This window comes from Python bivittatus, unplaced genomic scaffold, assembly GCF_059951505.1.
Source record: "Python bivittatus isolate LINGU-HERP-01145 unplaced genomic scaffold, Pbiv_v1 ctg000340_np1212, whole genome shotgun sequence".
NCBI classification, from domain to species: domain Eukaryota; kingdom Metazoa; phylum Chordata; class Lepidosauria; order Squamata; family Pythonidae; genus Python; species Python bivittatus.
This window is the reverse complement of record NW_028277056.1, coordinates 15,609,729-15,627,845: the sequence shown is the minus strand read 5'-3', so window position 1 is coordinate 15,627,845 and position 18,117 is coordinate 15,609,729. Positions and strand designations below refer to the sequence as shown.

At 39.4% G+C, this 18,117-nt stretch overlaps 1 protein-coding gene across 1 annotated transcript; it reads left to right on the top strand.

Moving 5' to 3' along the window:
- The first annotated feature begins 2,754 nt into the window (after positions 1-2,754).
- LOC103066940 (interstitial collagenase) lies at positions 2,755-11,725 on the top strand. The gene is made up of 10 exons (XM_007434734.2): positions 2,755-2,862; positions 3,408-3,652; positions 5,192-5,340; positions 5,442-5,570; positions 6,693-6,854; positions 7,251-7,368; positions 7,526-7,659; positions 8,806-8,962; positions 10,440-10,543; positions 11,622-11,725. Exons 1-10 carry the CDS (start codon positions 2,755-2,757, stop codon positions 11,723-11,725), a joined length of 1,410 nt encoding a protein of 469 aa, XP_007434796.2.
- Positions 11,726-18,117: the final 6,392 nt, after the last annotated feature.

Below are 18,117 nucleotides of genomic sequence, written 5' to 3'. Positions count from 1 at the left end.
AAAGATCTCAATTTCCATTCTGTCTTAAATGTTATTTGAGAGAATGCCCTTGGCATTCCCGTCATCCCAGAGTCACTGGGAGTTGGGCGGCATATAAATTTAAATCATCATCGTCATTATCATCATCATCATCATCTCTGTGTTTCTATTCTCACGCAACTGGGTGGAGAAATATAGCATTTCTTCCTCCCTTCCCAGAACATTTTGGTAAATTCTCATAGGTGGAATGTGTAGTTCTTCCATTTCCTTTACTTGTAAATGTCCTATCTCTTGCATCTGATGGTCTGCAGCTTCTCTGGTTTCCCGTGTTTCGGTTAAATGCCAAGAAACTCTTGCCCAATGGCCTTTTTCAGTAAAGAAAATATGAACCACCACAGAGAAAACAGGAGAGGAAAAAAAGCTCAACTGTGCCACCTTGCAGAAATGAAGTTCAAAAACAGCAAATGGATTGCTAATTCTCATTAGTAATCCATTTGGTGTTTTTGAACTTTATTTACTAAAGCACCCCGACAATGAGATGGAAAAACAAGGAAGGAAATTAGAAGACAGATTTCAACACATGATGCAAAAACATTGCCTTAAATAGTGAATCTGCCTTGTTCTCTGGAGTACTAGATTTATCCAAAAAAAAACAAACAAACCAAGGAATCAAAATACAGTAATAAGTAGGCTCATTAAAATTTATTACTTCAAAGGAGTGGTCTTCAGGACCAACATTCTTTTTAATCAGAAACAGATTCTTCACTTCCCTGACCCTAATATTAGTATAGTAATGATCAAATAAAATAGTACTGTAATGGTTCTTTGTTTAAATGCCATTTAAAATGTTTCCCTATAGTACATTAGATTACCATTTTGTCTCATGAAAATTATGTTCAAGAGTTTAAGTGTTGGCCTCCATAATTTGAAGCTTCACTGTAATAGTTTCAAAATAAAAGAATCAACTGATCAGCTGCTTAGTGAGGACAGCAAATAGGTATCAAAGAAAAACAGTTCTTTTGGGGAACAATCTTTTTCAGCAGGTGTTTCACCAAGAAATTGGGAAGAGAATGATGATGGGGAAAGACTAAACCTTAAAAATGATAGAAACCTAGTTAGGGAAAATAAATTTACTCTGAAGGAGTTTAAATGCCTAAGGCCAGATAAATTGCACTTTGTATGTGTACCTTTGAGTCACTTTTGACTCCTGGTGACTTCCTGGACAAGTCTCTGCAGTTTTCTTGATAAGATTTTGGAAGTAGTTTGCCCTTGCCTTTTTCTCCTTAGGTTTGAGAGAGCAACTGGTCCAAACTCACCCAGCTGGCTTTGTAGCTAAGGTGGGACTAAATTCACCATCTCCCAATTTCCAGTCCAGTGCCTTTAACTACTGCATCAAAATGTCTCTCACTGCATCTTACAGTACTGAAACCAACTGATGATCTGGCTGAACATTTTTATGTGTTAGTTTTGAGAAATCCTGGAGAACTAATGAAGTGCCATATGACTCAAGGAAAGCAAATATTTTCCCTGTCTTCAGGGTGTGGGTGGGGGAGAGAATCTGGAAGGCTGGAAAACAGCCTGTTGAACATTGCCAGACAGGCCCAATTTCATGTTTTGATTAGTTAAATTCCTTACATAATGGAATTGCTGTATACATTACTCACATATCTAGATTTTACAAAAGCCCTTGATAAAATACTCCATGACGTTCTGATTTGCTAATTAGTTAAGGTTAGGCTGGATGGCATATCAAGTAAATGGATTCATAATGGGCCTGAAGATTGTATCAACGGATCAATGATTCTTCATCAAACGGAAATGAGGTACCAAGTGGTATCCACAAGATTCAGTCCTGGGCCTTCTTCTTCAGTGCGCTGATTAATTCCTTAAATGAATTAGGTAAAGGGAATGCAAATGATACAAAACTGTGTGGGACTGAAAACAGAAATAAAATTAAAAACAATTGGTTCAAATAGGAGAAATCATACAGGCAATTATAAGATGCAATATACCTGGCTTCATCATAGTTTTTGTGATAAAGATCTTGGAATAGTAATTAATTACAACTGAATACAGGTCGGAAGTGAGATATGGCTGCAACAAAAGGGACATGAATTCTCTTGGAAAATGTTTAAAAATTCCTAAACATAAGAGCAGTTCAACAATGATACCAAATGCCCAGAAGCGTGGCAAAGACTAGACAGCCGTCGGTCTCAAATGTTTTACTTTGGACTTCTGTATTGAGCAGAGGATTGAACTCAGTGGCCTTTATGACCTATTCCAATTCTAGGATTCTGTGACTTGTTATGAGATCTCGAGCATATTTTCCCCTTTCTAACCTCAGCCTAAATATCAATAAAATAAGGGTGGGTTTTTGGGGAGGGTGGAGAGAAAATATCTGCAAAACACCAGCAAATACATGAGACACATGTCACAGGAACATGCCTCTTTCTTGCAAATTCTGTCTTTATTTTGAATTTTAGCCTCCAGTGGTGAGACCTAAATAAGGGGGAAATAAGGTTAAGCATTACTATTTGAGTATGTTCTCATAACTGGGTAAAACTTCTTCCTTTTTTTTTTTTAATTAAACCAAGGAGTTGTGAAAATGTCATTGCTCATTGAATGATTCCTTCCCTGATTGCCAATCAGAGGATATTGAGTCAGAACAGAGATAAGTGTTCAACTCCTATATAAGCTGAGGATGGTCAAAACCCAGAAACATTTGAAGGGAATAAACATTTCATAGGACGGGAAGTGTCTGCAGTGATTTTAACTATGACACATCTCCCACTTTGGGTGTTCCTGCTTCTCACCTGCAACTTTTCTGCTTTTGCAGCCCCAGTGAATCCACAGATCAACGATGTTGACATGGATTTTGTGAAGGTAAATATACACTCCAAATTGCTGAAACTTTAACTGAACTCTAAGTTTACTGAACTCTAATTTTAACTTTTCTCTCCTGGACTCTTTTTTCCCTTGATATCATATTTGTCTTTGTGTCTCATGAGATCCAGCTCACCATTATACCCATACTTTGTGCATTAGTTTAGAGTTATTTAAGATATTGGTTAGGCTCCATTTCTGCAAGGCAGCCTGTCCTCCTTAAGTTTGCACCATCATTAAAAAAGCTAAATCTCTTTTGGAGTTCACTTGAAAAAAAAAAATCCTCTCTGTTGCTGGACTGTAGCCTTCAAATTTATGGGAAGATCCTTCATCCTCTTCCCCAGAGCCATAGAATGATTTTTGATATGCTGGAGGCTGTGCTTTGCAGTGTTATTTGTGCTCATATGAATGAGTAGGAAGGATCTGAGATCAACAGGTCTCAGTTGATCAAAGTCCCATCATTCTTTCTCTGACTTGGTTTGTTTTAGATTTAGCTTATTTTTTAAAATTCAGAGTAACTTTACTTTTTTCTTTTCTTCTATCAGAATTATTTAAAGAACTTCTACCAATCCAAGGATGAAAAAAGGGCTAAGATCCGTATGGATGATGAGGACATCTTGGCTGAAGATCTCAGAAAAATGCAAGAATTTTTCCACCTGAACATGTCTGGAAAGCCTGACCTGGAAACTTTGGCAGTGATGCAGAAGCCCAGATGTGGTGTACCTGACTTGGGGTCATATACTCTTACATTAGGGAATCCTAAATGGGACAGAAAAGATATTACCTACAGGTAAAAGGATTAAGGTAGACTTTTTGAGCAGGTGTCGGCTTAAAGCTTAAAAGTAGGAGTATCTGTGGGGAAGGGATGAAAAAGTCAAGATGGCAGCCATTTGTTTTAAGCCCCACACTTTTTATGTGTGTGTCACATGGTGGTGGCTGCCATCTTCCCCTTTTCGAACCCCCTCCCCACAGACACCCCTGCATAAAAAGAAAATTTTAGTTTTAAAGTTCATTTAGCGATGAGAAGTTTCTATTAATGTCCTCCACCCTTTCTTACTTCATAGCACATTTTGCATTTTCAGTGGCGTATTTAAGACTAGGAGAGGCTTGGAAGCAGAATTCTCACTTAAACAGCTCATATATGCAAACTTTTCTCCTCAAGGCATCCTTCGCCATTTATTTTCACTGCTGTTTTTTATCCATTGAAAGTAGCATCCAAGTAATTCTGAAGTAATTCTTGCCATAGTATATTACCTGATAGAACTTACTGTCCTGAATAAAATACAATCACACCCCTGAACACCCTGAAGCATCATTTGAAATGGAATCTGAAACATTGCCCAACCCTAATGTAGCCCACCATTTTGAGATCCTGCCATATGATTTGGGTTATCTACTCCAGGACTGACCCCTTTAAGAATGCCTTTTATTTTGTGGTCCTGGCTTTTCTTGTTTGTGAACTTCCTTTTAATTTTTATATTTATTGCTTTTGAACATGGTTGTTTTTATTGGGATGATTTTATTTACATGTTTATTATCTCTTGTAGGCTGCGCTGGGCTCTTTTGGGAAGAAGAGCAGTCTAAACATGATTTATTGGTTTATTTATCAATCCTATTTATATAGCCGCCCATCTCACACATTAATTTCATTAGCAGAATCAAGTAATGAAGCTCCTTCTCTGTACATGGCCATTTTAGTATGTCAGGGATCAGCTTGGCCTCTCTCTGACATACAGTATTTACTTTCTGTAAACAGAGAATGTTTATCAATCAAGTGAAAGCTTTAGCGTTTGATTTAGCTGGAACCATATGTGGCCATCACATCCAGCAAAGTCTCAAAAACAATTGGCGGCTAGAAAGGAGACAATTTTTGTACCAAATCACATCTAAATGCCTTTTCATTTAGTATTCATTGTTTGAAAAAAGGAAACCCAAAGAGGAACTTCAAAGCAGCAAATTAAGTCAGGACCACAACAGTGAAAAGGAGACCTCTTCCTGCTCACTGCAGTCAAAGTCATGACTGGCCCTGCCCTTATTTTATTTCATTAAATGGAAAGGTGTGCATCACCTCAAGACCTTAGGAAAAAAGATTTCAGTGTGTCCCAAAGGCCTTCTCAGATTCTATTTAATATGATCAATTTCTATTTTAGATTCAGAGAGAAAGCAATGCTTTATATGTAAAAGGTTCCATTCTGGTAGGCTCAGATAGAAGTGGAATAACTCTGGCCTGGAATCCTGGAAAGCTGGTGTTACTCAGTGTCTACAATACTGGTTTAGATGGACCACTGTTCTGGCTCCCTAATGAATTTACTCCCGTTTCATTTTAAAGGATTGTAAGCTACACTTCAGATATGCATCCATCTGATACAGACAAAGCCTTCAGAAAAGCATTTGAAGTCTGGAGCAGTGTGTCACCTCTGACTTTCAAAAGAATCTATGATGGTGAAGCAGATATCATGATCTCTTTCCAAACCAGAGGTAACTACATAGGTTTAGCACTGAGCTGAGCCTGCCTTCAGGAACCACCTTTGAGCAAATTTTAGCTATCTGACTGAATTCATTTCTTCTTCTACATTCAGACCATGGTGATAATTCTCCTTTTGATGGTCCTGATGGAATCCTGGCACATGCTTTTGAACCTGGGAAACACATTGGTGGAGACGCCCATTTTGATGACGATGAATTATGGACAAATGAAGGCTCAAGAGGTATACCTAAATCATTCTTGAACTCAGTTCTGTAAACATACAAATTATGCAAGGATATAAAGAGCTGAGGTTTATTTATAGATGCAGCTAGATGAGATGATAGAACTGGAAATATCTGCCAGCCTCCCCAATATAGGCTGCAACCCCCAAGAAACCTGGATGAATGTGACTAGGAATTACATTTTTACTTAAATAGTAGAACAGTAGTTATAGCAGGTAGTTGGCAGTCCCTGAGCAGGCTGAATGGTACAGAGATTAGACCCAGTCCTATTTCAGATACTGCATGCCTTCCCCTCTGTACAGAGAGGTCTTTGCTTTTCTCTTTTCATGCCCCCAAGTCTTTCATGTTTACATTCTCTGCATTCTTATTCTCTTATCCAGACAATTCCCTCTTTGAGATTCTCTAGCCACTAATGGAGCCCTGGCATTATTATCATTATTATGGTTGGTCACACAGTCAACCAGATGTTTAGACTGGATTTGGCATTTTTATCCACCTATGAAGTCCTTTCCAAGGGGATAGGCAGATGTTGTTTAATAATACTAAAGGTATCGTCACAGGATATAAGCTGTTCCAAGTAAAGCTGCCTTTTGCAATTGACTGATGGTGATTTTGTCAATACAAAAATTATTATTATTATTATTATTATTATTATTATTATTATTATTATTATTATTATTGTCATATCATCATCATCATCACTGTCATCACAGATTACTAGCATTTACTGAATACTAAATCTGAGCCTGTGTACTTTCCTGCATAAATCAGACTGGGCAGCAGAAGTTCTAATACAACTTTCTCCTCCCCCCCCCCCCCACTGCTTTCTCTACTGCAATAACTTTGTCCTGTTGCAAGCAATGGAAATGAAGTTTAGAAACAAAATGGGGTTTTTTAAAAGATAATTGATTCAATTGCCTAAACAAATCATGGAAAGGAGTCAACCCATTCACCTTCCCTGTCACCTATGATTATTAATCCTAGATGGGACTATTCCTTTTCTTTATATGCTAAATGCTGAAAGTGCTTTGCTTTTTTAATCTGAGGGAATAATAGATCAGTTGTGAATTTCTGATAGCTTTCTACAATGAAAATATGGTTTCCTTTTTCATTTTTCCTAGGCCGCAACCTATTTCTTGTTGCTGCTCATGAGCTTGGCCATTCATTGGGTCTGTCTCATTCCACGGATCCTGGGGCCTTGATGTATCCCACCTACTCCTACACAGAACCAAGATTATTTCGTCTTCCGCAGGATGATATCAATGGCATTCAAGCCATCTATGGTAAGGCCAACAGAAATCAAAACTTAAATTGAATGGGGTGCTCTTAGAAAAGAAAGCATGGCCTCTGCAACTTGATTACCAAATGTAAATGAATATTTGCCAACCAGTACAAGTATTACTAACTGGATCTTCGCAAGCTCCTATTCATTTCAGTAGGATTTCCAAAGGAAAAAACTCTGATACCTTGTAACTAGCTTATCCTTCCAATTATATTCTTGAAAACAGTGTCATAATTAATTGCATTATAGGTAGAATTCCACAGTACCAATAGACACATGTTGAAATGTACTACCCCAAACACTAAATTTAATAAAAGAAATGCCTATAATTACAATTGTTTTTAGGAGCTATTTGATAGATTCTAAATCTTTTTTTTTTTTTTTTTTTACTATTTAGGAAAATTAGATAGCCCAATACAACCAACAGGACCTACCACACCAGAAGCATGTTCTGCTAAGACTTCTTTTGATGCTGTTACCACCATGCGTGGAGAAATGATGTTCTTTAAGGGCCGGTAAATTGCATTCTTAAAATAATTCTTATAGTGTGGGTAATACTTTCCCAATAACTGGGATATGACCATTAGTTGTTATGACATGGAACCCAGCTAAATTTCCCTCCTATGAAAAGGTGCCACATTTGGTAATATGCCACTTCTGTTTTACAATTAGGCATTTTTGGCGTAAGCACCCTCAGATTTCCTCTGTGGAACTGCATTTCATCTCTCTTTTCTGGCCAAGTCTGCCCTCCAGTATAGATGCTGCTTATGAGAACTTTGAGAAAGATCAAGTTTTCCTTTTTAAAGGTGAGTGATGAAAATCTTTGACTCTCTTATAAATTCAATGGGACTTGCTTTTACCACATAAAAAAAAAAATTAAGCAAGTTTGTTCAATTCACCAATGTCTACTCTTTGTCTCTCTTAGCTTATGCCAATGTTTCTTAAACATTTTTCCTCTCAGGACCACTTCCCACATTTAAAAATTATGGAGGACCCCAAAAGGGCTTTTGTTTGTATGGGTTATATTTCCCATATTAAAAATTAAAATTGACACATTCGTGGCCACTACTCCTTCTCACAATGGTTTGATGGGATTTTAATATTGCATTATTTTTCACCATAGGCTGGCAAATAATTTTGATTTTGTGGACCCTTGAGAGGGTCTTGGGGGACTTAGAACCACACTTTAAGAAACACTGGCTTATGCTAAACTATAAACCACAGTAACTGGGTTAAGCCAAAAATCAAACACGCACGTACATCACATTATGGCTTACTACAATGTCTGAATTCATCCCAGTTCATAATTTATTCAGAACTACTCATAGCCTAATCTGGCTTTGTGCTGTCATCCTTTCTTTAGTGTGGCTGGATGGCACATAACTCAGTACTAGTCTTATCCTGGTCTCCCTCAGCCTCATTTGTCAGCTTTTCTTCTGGCCCTTCTCTGGATGTCCCCAAGAGATTCCTCTGCTGGCAATGCAGAACTGAATTTCAGCCTGCTGAAATGATCTGAGCCTGATTCCAACTCCCTACAGCTGCCTAAAAAAAGTTAGGATGGTGCCAAGTCCATGGAGAACAAGGGAGCCCCTTCTTTCCTAACAACTATTTATTGCTAGAAATAGACACACAGACCCACGTGTAGAATTTTGAATATATAAGAAAAGTGCCATCTTTCTTTCAAAGCCGGTATCCAGTTATTCCAGAGCAAGCCATGCTCTTCATATGGCAGAGCAAATAGCATCAAAATTAGTATTTTATATAGCTCTTTAAACTAAGATGTGCTGCATGTAACCATAGAAAACATGGCAATGCTCAGAAGTGATCATTCTTTCAATATTGAAATAATATTTTTACTGTTCTCTTAACCAAACTTGAAGGAGGTAGCCTAGGATATCAAAAAAAATCATAATTTACTTTACGTTTAAGATTATTTCTTCTTCTTTTTTTAGGAAACAAATACTGGGTTCTAAATGGATATGATATAACTAGCCAGTCTCAAAGTATTTACAGTCTGGGATTACCAAAACATGTGAAAAAAATTGATGCTGTATTTAGTGATCCAGAAGCTGGGAAGACCTATTTCTTAATTGGGAACAAGTACTGGAGGTATGGATCAATGTTCTGCAGTCTTAATAAATCTTGCTTGCTATGCTGTTAGTCTTGAGGTATTGATCTTTAAGAAGCAATATATAATAGTAATGTAGTATATTAATATAATCTGCAAGATTAATAAAATCTACAAGATGGTGAGTATGGTGTTGTGATCCAAGCCCAAGCCCTATTGTACATGGATACAGTATGAAAACATAACATAGATTTCCCTTGACTAGCAGGATGCTGATCCAATCAGCTACTACCCTGGAGGAACACAACCAATGAGAACATGCTAGAGGTTATCATGTTTCAATGCTGCTTAGATTGATTTGATCATATAAAGCAAGGTATATCTATCATAAGGTCCTCTTAATGACTAATACAGATATGTGAATATTTTGTCTGAATATTTGATTCAAAGGAAATGCAGTTGAACCATTGAATTTAATCAGTTTTTCCAAAGTAAACAGGCAAATTGAATAAAATCATGAGCCTCCAAATCACCTGAGTAGAATCTCCTCCCTGCCCCAACCCCCCCCCCCCATTGATTCTGAAGTCATATCCAAATCAGCCAAATCTGGAAATCCAAATTGAATCAGATCACAAATCCAAAGCAACAATTAGAAACATATATTGCCTTCATACCTAATATTTGAACAACTTCTGAACTTTTTCTTTCATTTGAGGCACTTCCAATGATGGCATTAAGCATAGGTGTCTGGAGGACCTTCTATTTGCCAGTCCCTTCTCAGATGACAGTCTGAATCTTGACTGGCTCCCTGGGTTGTGGGAGGAAGGCTTGTTCAAATGTCTCTCCCAAGGTCACTTCTGTCATTTGAAAAGATATCAGATTGGATCCAGACTGTTAAGTGAAGTTACTTTCCACTGAAATCCATTGAACTATAAGCATGATTAACTTCTTGACTGATTTCAGTGGGAACTAAATTCAGCCATCATAAACTGAATCCTTCCCATATTTCTTAATGGTATGCAGCAGTTTCTGTCATGTGGCTGCCATCATAATCCAGAAGCTGAGATTGGTTCTCATGATCCAGAGGGTGACTGATTCTCTGCACCTTCTCTAAAAATACCATGACAACTCAACATCCAAAATTTGCAAATAGTTTTTGAGAACATCTGGCTGAACTTGTCTGGCATAGGAACTATGCAGGGTCAGGTCTACATGGGAGATGTCCAGGCAGTATCAGGACTGTAAGCTAAACCGCAAAGTTTAAAAAAAAAAAAAAAAAAACAGAAAAAGACAGTGGCAAGTCTTCATGGATATGTCCATGAAGTCATCAGAGCCACTGTCTTTTTTAAATGAGAAAAGTATGTTCAGGAAATTTTCATTTCCTGCACTTGGCTTGGCTTGTTCAATTGATCATTACCAGTTGATGGTAATCAGCTTCCTTTTCCTTGAATCCTTTTCCTTTAACTAAAGGGTTTTCTATATTGTATTTCAATAATGGTATTTGTTATTTTCATTCAGATATAATGAAATTGAACAAAGCATGGAAAAAGGATACCCCAGAAGTATAGTCCAAGATTTTAAAGGGATTAAACCCAGAATTGATGCTGCTTTATACCACAGTGGTGAGTAAAAGTGTCAGTTGGTATATGGTAGAGAAACAAGGTTTATCTAGAACCCAGGATGACTTAATTTGCATTTATATTATCATCAGCATTATTAAATGCTTTTTTCCCCAGGACTTATATCCTGGGGTTGCACATGGCATTGGCCATTATAACTTTTAAACTTTCTTCATTTAAATGGCCCTTCGTTTTAGATAGTAGTTCTTGTAATACTCCTTCAACAGTTTTGAATTTTGTATTGTAATCACTTAAGATAGAAACTGTCAATTTTATAACGCGTTCAGTTATCACTGCTCTAGCATTGTTCACTGGTTCTGGAGCATATTCACTAAATATTTCCTGGATGTTTGACCAAGCAAGTCATCATGCCACAATTTATTGGTTTGCCCTGTCTCTATTTCCTTTTTTTTTGGTTTTGCTAATACTATTTACCTTCATTAAAAAAAATTACAAGAGACTTGTGGCACCTTAAAGACTAGCAAATTTATGAAGACTTACAAGTACACAAAAGCTCATATCATCTATTAATTCAGCAAACGAAAATAAATCAAGCCTGAAGCTGAGTCCACACATGACCTTAAAGCTACAAGGTTTGCTGAACCATATTTTGCTAAATAAAATACTAGTAGCAATGACTTGTGGACTAAATCACAATTGATTGCACTCACATAGGTTGGTTGTTTTGTGGCTTAACCTGTTGTATGAACCCAGGCACTAATATCTGTAAATAATGTGTGACTTACATGTTGGGCATGTTGTGCAAGCCCAGTCAGTCACTGGTTCATAAACTATGCTTAAGCAAGCCATAGTTTGGTCAATATGTAGTCCAAGACTCAAAATTAACAGACAAGATATACATTTGTTTTTTTATTTTACATGTTACTGTTGGCTTAAAGTTACCAGATCTCAGCCTACCTTAAGAACAAAGTCTGTTATGACTTATAATTGTCATGAATAGTTTTTGCACACCTAGCTCAGTTTTTCATAAATTCACATTTGAATTCTGTAAAGAGGAAGCTTTTGGGGGGTCTGAAAAAAAGAGATTTTTCATTTATGCCTCTTTCTTTTTAATCCCCAGGCTATATCTATTTCTTCCGAGGAATGAGAGTGTTTCAGTTTGACCCTGAGAGCAAAAGAATTGTTCGGCCCATTCGAAGGAGCAATTATTGGCTGAATTGTTAAAGCATTTAATCAATACTACCTATTAGTTATACGTAATTCTGATTTATCAACAACACAGAATTCAACAAGCTTGACTGAGAATGCAGTAATAACCTGTGGCTTTGTTTTTCATCTAAATGTAAAGCAAGTTCAGCTGAATGACTCCATTAAACTCTAATATGTATATACTATAATTTATTCTGCTCTCCCATAAAGTATTTATTGTGAATAATATGGTGTTTGTTTGCTTCCTTTGTTTATCTCATGTAAATACTATTACACTTTTATACAAGAATTGCATAATGTACAGCTGGAGTAATTCATTTAAGAAATTTACAAGGTGCTAGCTAAATTAGCCAAAAGCATAAAAGGCGAGAAATAATATTTATCCACATTTGTGCTGGTGCACACTTCCACATACATATCACTTCATTTGTCATGAATTGATTTGGGAAGTTACAGATCATAGTTGAAAATGTTAATTCACATTGCAAAAACACAGCATTTATACTTAATGTGAGACAATGTGAGAAATTCACATCTGCTGTTTGATGTATAATATTACTCACAGATGTAAAAAATCTCCAGCATCAGATCTTCATAGTACAATCATCCAATGATGAATGTACATTTATGAACTGGACTTTTAGCCATTCTGATTTTGAGGATAAAATTATAGCTAAAATAATTTACAGTATACCTCATCTAGATATACTATGCATTCATAATGAGGAATATGCTGAGCATCTGGTGGGTAAAGTTGCTTGCATGTGCTCTGCGTTGAATTCCAGCTTTGATGCAAGGCCAGTGGGGGTTATGGGGGCTGAGTCTTGCATGGTTATCTGGGAGGAGTTCGAGCCTATTGAAACCTGAGGAAGTGGACAGGGTTCTTGTAGCTGCTAGTTCAGCCACTTCTGTGTTAGATCCATGCCCCTCCTGGCTGGTAAAGGCTGCCTGGGAGAAGACACGTAATTGGGTCTGGGCAGTGGTTAATTCCTTTTTGAGGGAGGGGATGGTCCTGCCAGCTCTTAAGGAGGTGATGGTGCACCCCCTCCTCAAGGGGCCATTGCTCAACCCAACTAATCTGAATAGTTTTCATCCAGTCGCCAACCTCCCCTTTTCAGGGAAGGTTGTTGAGAAAGTGATCGCACAGCAACTTCAAAGGGCTCTGGATAAAGTGGATTATCTGGACCCTTTCAGTCAGAATTCAGGCCAGGATATGGGACTGAGATGGTATTGATTACACTCTTGGAGGACCTCTGGCGGGAGAGGGATGGGGGCAGTGCTTCCATTCTTGCTCTTCTTGACCTCTTGGCAGCCTTTGATACCATCAATCATGGCATCCTTCTGGACCACCTTAGGGAGTTGGGGGTGGGCAGCACTGTGTTGTACTGGTTTTCCTCCTTCCTCCAGGGTCAGTTCCAGCTGGTGTTGGTAGGAGGGGAGAGGTCCAGTCCACAGCTCCTACTGTGTGGGTTGCCACAGGGCTCAGTTCTCTCACCCCTCTTATTTAACATCTACATGAGGCCACTGGGTGAGGTGATCTGACAGTTTGGAGTGAGGTATCATCAGTATGCTGATGATATCCAGCTTTATATCTCCTCCGGGCTGTCTGAGTGATGCCGTGGATGACCTATCTCAGTGCCTGCAGGCTCTAGGGGCCTGGATGGGGCATAATGGGCTCCAGCTTAACCCAAACAAGACTGAATGGCTTTGGGTGTTTAGGTCTCCCAGTACCAAGGTTCTTCCATCTTTGGTTCTGGGTAGATGGACTTGGTGCGCAATATGGGGGTCCTCTTGGACTCACGGCTCCTGGTGGAAGAGCAAGTGGCAGCCGTGGCTAAGAGGGCCTTTGCACACCTTTGGGTTGTGTGCCAGTTGTGCCCATTCCTGGACCAGGAGGCTCTACTTACTGTCACTCATACCCTCATGACCTCCTGTTTGGACTATTGCAATGTGCTCGGGCTGCCCTTGAAGAGCATTTGGAAGCTTCAGCTGGTACAGAACGCAGCTGCCCGGGTTGTAATAGTGTCAGCTACTCAGCACATGTAACACCACTGCTTCAGGAGCTGCACTGGTTGCGGGTGTGTTCCCAGGTGCAGTTCAAAGTGCTAGTTGTCACCTTTAAAGCTTTTCATGGCTTGGGACCGGGTTACCTTAGGGACCATCTTTTCCCAGTTGTTTCTCACTTGTTGATGGGCATGCTCCAGGTCCCATCAGCCAAGGAATGTCGGCTGGTGGGGACCAGGAGACGTGTTTTTTCCACTGTGGTGGCTGCCCTCTGGAATATCCTCCCTCCTGAGATTAGGATGGCCCCAACCCTTCTGGCTTTTTGGAAGGCCTTGAAGACCTGGCTTTATGTCTGAGCCTGGAGCCCCAAGTATACGAAGGGCCCCATTTTATGGTTGTGCTGATACCAATGGTTTTTAAAGATCTCTTGGCTGTATTTATATTTATATTTAATTTTCTGTATTGTTTCAAGTGTTTGACTGTTTTTATTATTGTTAGCTGCCCAGATCTGGTCTGAGATGGGCGGCTATATAAATTGAATAAATAAATAAAATAAATAAATTCCATAATGATACATATCTTATTGGGCTTGTTTCCCCATCACAATGTGTCCTATACAATTTGGTCTGTACATTTAAGCCTGTAGATTGCTTTTCATGGAAGAAAGTGCTGATAATGACCACAGTGTATTTTAGAAAGAATAGAAATATCGGTAGGGTAAGAATTCTGGATTAGACAAGACTCTCATGGAGCATGCCCATCAACAAGTGAGAAACAACTGGGAAAAGATAGTCCCTAAGGTAACCCGGTCCCAAGCCATGAAAAGCTTTAAAGGTGACAACTAGCACTTTGAATTGCACCTGGGAACACACCGGCAACCAGTGCAGCTCCTGAAGCAGTGGTGTTACATGTGCTGAGTAGCTGACACTATTACAACCCGGGCAGCTGCGTTCTGTACCAGCTGAAGCTTCCAAATGCTCTTCAAGGGCAGCCCGAGCACATTGCAATAGTCCAAACAGGAGGTCATGAGGGTATGAGTGACAGTAAGTAGAGCCTCCTGGTCCAGGAATGGGCACAACTGGCACACAACCCAAAGGTGTGCAAAGGCCCTCTTAGCCACGGCTGCCACTTGCTCTTCCACCAGGAGCCGTGAGTCCAAGAGGACCCCCATATTGCGCACCAAGTCCATCTACCCAGAACCAAAGATGGAAGAACCTTGGTACTGGGAGACCTAAACACCCAAAGCCATTCAGTCTTGTTTGGGTTAAGCTGGAGCCCATTATGCCCCATCCAGGCCCCTAGAGCCTGCAGGCACTGAGATAGGTCATCCACGGCATCACTCAGACAGCCCGGAGGAGATATAAAGCTGGATATCATCAGCATACTGATGATACCTCACCCCAAACTGGTACCTTTAAATGTCTGCAGAGATGCAACATGACATTCTGTGTAGGGTGCATTTGTTAGAAGACTTATAAACAGCTATAAGGCAAAACTGCCATCAATCCAGTGATGACTCCTGGTGGCTGTTTAGATACAATCTCAGAGTTTCCTTGATACAGCATGAAAGCAGTCTGCCAATACTGATCAAATGTTCTTTCTATTTCCTGAATGTTTTCTTCCTGTTTTTCTACTTCATTCTCAATGCATTATATTTCTGAGCTTAATATCATGGTTATGAGGAGATAAAGGATATTAGTGACCTTGTTTATCCATCACTCCACAGCTTCCCCGACAACCCACCATTCATGCTGTGAAAATGCCCCATGAGCAGAGTTGCTTCATTTTGTCCTCCCTTTGCCTAGAGCTAATTGTCACACAATCAGTGAAAAAACATGGCAACAAATCCAACTATGGTAAAACAAGGAACGGAGAGAAACAGGCCTACCCCATCAAAAGAGGGGGACAAGCAATCTGTTACACAGAACAGGAAGGAAAAGGAAATGCAACAGGGCTTGAGCACAGCAAACAAAATGTCAGAAGGCTGCTTGGGTAAATAGGGCAAGTACGTGAGTTACAGCAGGTACTGAAATTCTTTTGGTTGTGCCTTCCTTACTTGCTTCAATAATTATTACTTATTACCTGGTTCTTGGATTTTCTAATGAGCTTGTCTGAGTGGCTTCAGCCCTGGATGGAGGCCAATAGTGAGAAATAGTACGAGAAACTGGGGAAACTGGGAAAAGAGAGCCAGTTTGGTCTAATGGTGAAGGCACCAGGCTAGAAACCAGAAGACTGTGAGTTCTAGTCCGGCTTTAGGCACGAAAGCTGGCTGGGTGACTTTGGGCCAGTCCCTCTCTCTCAGCCCAACTCACCTCACCGGGTTGTTGTTGTGGGGAAAATAGGAGGAGGAAGGAATATTAGGTATGTTCGCTCCCTTGAGTCATTTATAAAAATAATAAAGTGGGATAAAAAAATCAAAAAGAAAAAAACCCCAGAAACTGCAGACTACCAGAAAGATGATTATGCAAATGAACGTCAAGCCAAATCTCCACAAAACTTGGCCATCTCACAGCCAAAGCAAGGAACCCACCACATCCCCCATCCTAACCATATCCTGAGACTCAGTGTCGTCTAGCAATTAAGATGTTGCACTGGGACCAAGCAGACACAGGTCCAAGTCTACCTTCAGCCATGGACACTTACTGGGTACTTTTGGGCCAGTCAATGTTTCTTAGCCCAACCTACTCTATAGGATTGTATTTTGGAGATAAAATAGGATGGAGTTCAATACATACCCCGACTTAAGGAAAGTCAGGATAAAAATCCAACAAATACATTCCTAGAGCCTAAGAATTTTCTAGTGGTGTCCCAGCCAGGTATTAAACAGGTTCCATTCTGCTTAGCTTTATTTTGAGATGAGCCAAGTTTAGCTAGATCCTACCATCTGAGCTGGGCTTAGTCAAGACAGCAGCTATGGCAATACAGTGGAAGCCCTGCCCTTTTTACATGTGTTGCACAAGACATGTAAAAAAAAGGCAGTGCTTCAATCACATGGTCATGACTAACATCAGACTTTTTGAGGGGGGGGCCTGTGGAGGCCTCTGGACACTAGTCCAGCAACCTTCTAGACTGGACACTAGTCCAGCAGTTCTCTGGAATAGAAGGTTTTTAAGCCTAATCTCTCAGAAACCCCCCTCAAGCCTCCACTGCAGGCTAAGACAGATGTCCCTGGAAAGGTTCTCTTTATAAGGAACTCAGGGTTGGTCTCCTACTCATGAGGAGTACTGCTTTTGGCTGTTTAGGAGGGTCTACTTTGTTTTGCAGCAAACTGCATCTGCACCCTCTAACATCTGTGCTCCTTGGTTTCTTGGAAACTCTTCACAACCTGAGCAGGGAGGGCAGAGTATCTCTCCCTCAAGGAAGTAAGATTCTCCTGGTTTGTCTCAGGATTTCTTGGAGCAAGCACCTTATGGTTGACTTTCAGCTCCTGTTTCCAGAAAAGGATACAGAATGCAATTTAATTTCTTACCCACCAACTCTTAAATGCCTTATTCACCTTAACATTCCTTGGGGAATTTGGTTCTTCTGTGGCCTACCTTCCCCATTTTGAGATTGGGAAAGGAATAAAATAAATTTTAAAATATATAGCTTATGCCTGGTCAGGAAATGTCCACTAGCGTGGAAGTGCACTTAAGGTAAGAACAAAGAATGGACCCCATTCTGGCTCTTTGGGGCCTAATTTATTTGCTAATCAGCAAGGCATGTTATGCCATTAACCAGATGAGGAATAACTGCAGGGGAATAGATCGTTGGTTAGGCAAGAACTATAAATGAAACAAAACAAAACAGAAGTATTGCCTCAGTGTGATGAAACACACAGAGACAGAAAAATCAGTAAACAGACAGTGTTGCATTCTACATTTACAAAGAAAAAATCTCATATGGTTTTGCTTTAGTTAAGCCATTAGTTTTGCATTTTCCAGGCACGTTTACAATTTTTGAAGTGCATGATCATTTTGAAGACTTTCCTGGGACATATGCCTTTTATGAGCTTAGATGCATAATATTTTTCTTTAAATGATTCTCCATTTTTTTTTAAAAAAAGGATAACTTTATCTCTTTTTACTAAGCCATGAGTTTACTACAGGTTAAAATAGGCCAAAATAGTATCAAAAAAACTACAAAGATATCCTGGTAACATTTCATTTACATAAAAACATCACCAACATGTCAAAACAATGTTAACAGTTCTGTCTAGACCACACAAGTAAGAGGGAATTTGAGATCTGCACATAGCTAAAATACATTGTGCATAGTTTCCCTTATATGCTTTTTTCTAATCTTATGACCTTGGCTGATCTCAGAAGCTAAGCAGGATCAGATCTGGCTAATACTTGGATGTAGCCTACTAAGAAAATGCTTAAGGCTGTAAATTAAAGTGAGAGGTTGAAAAAAGCAAGAGA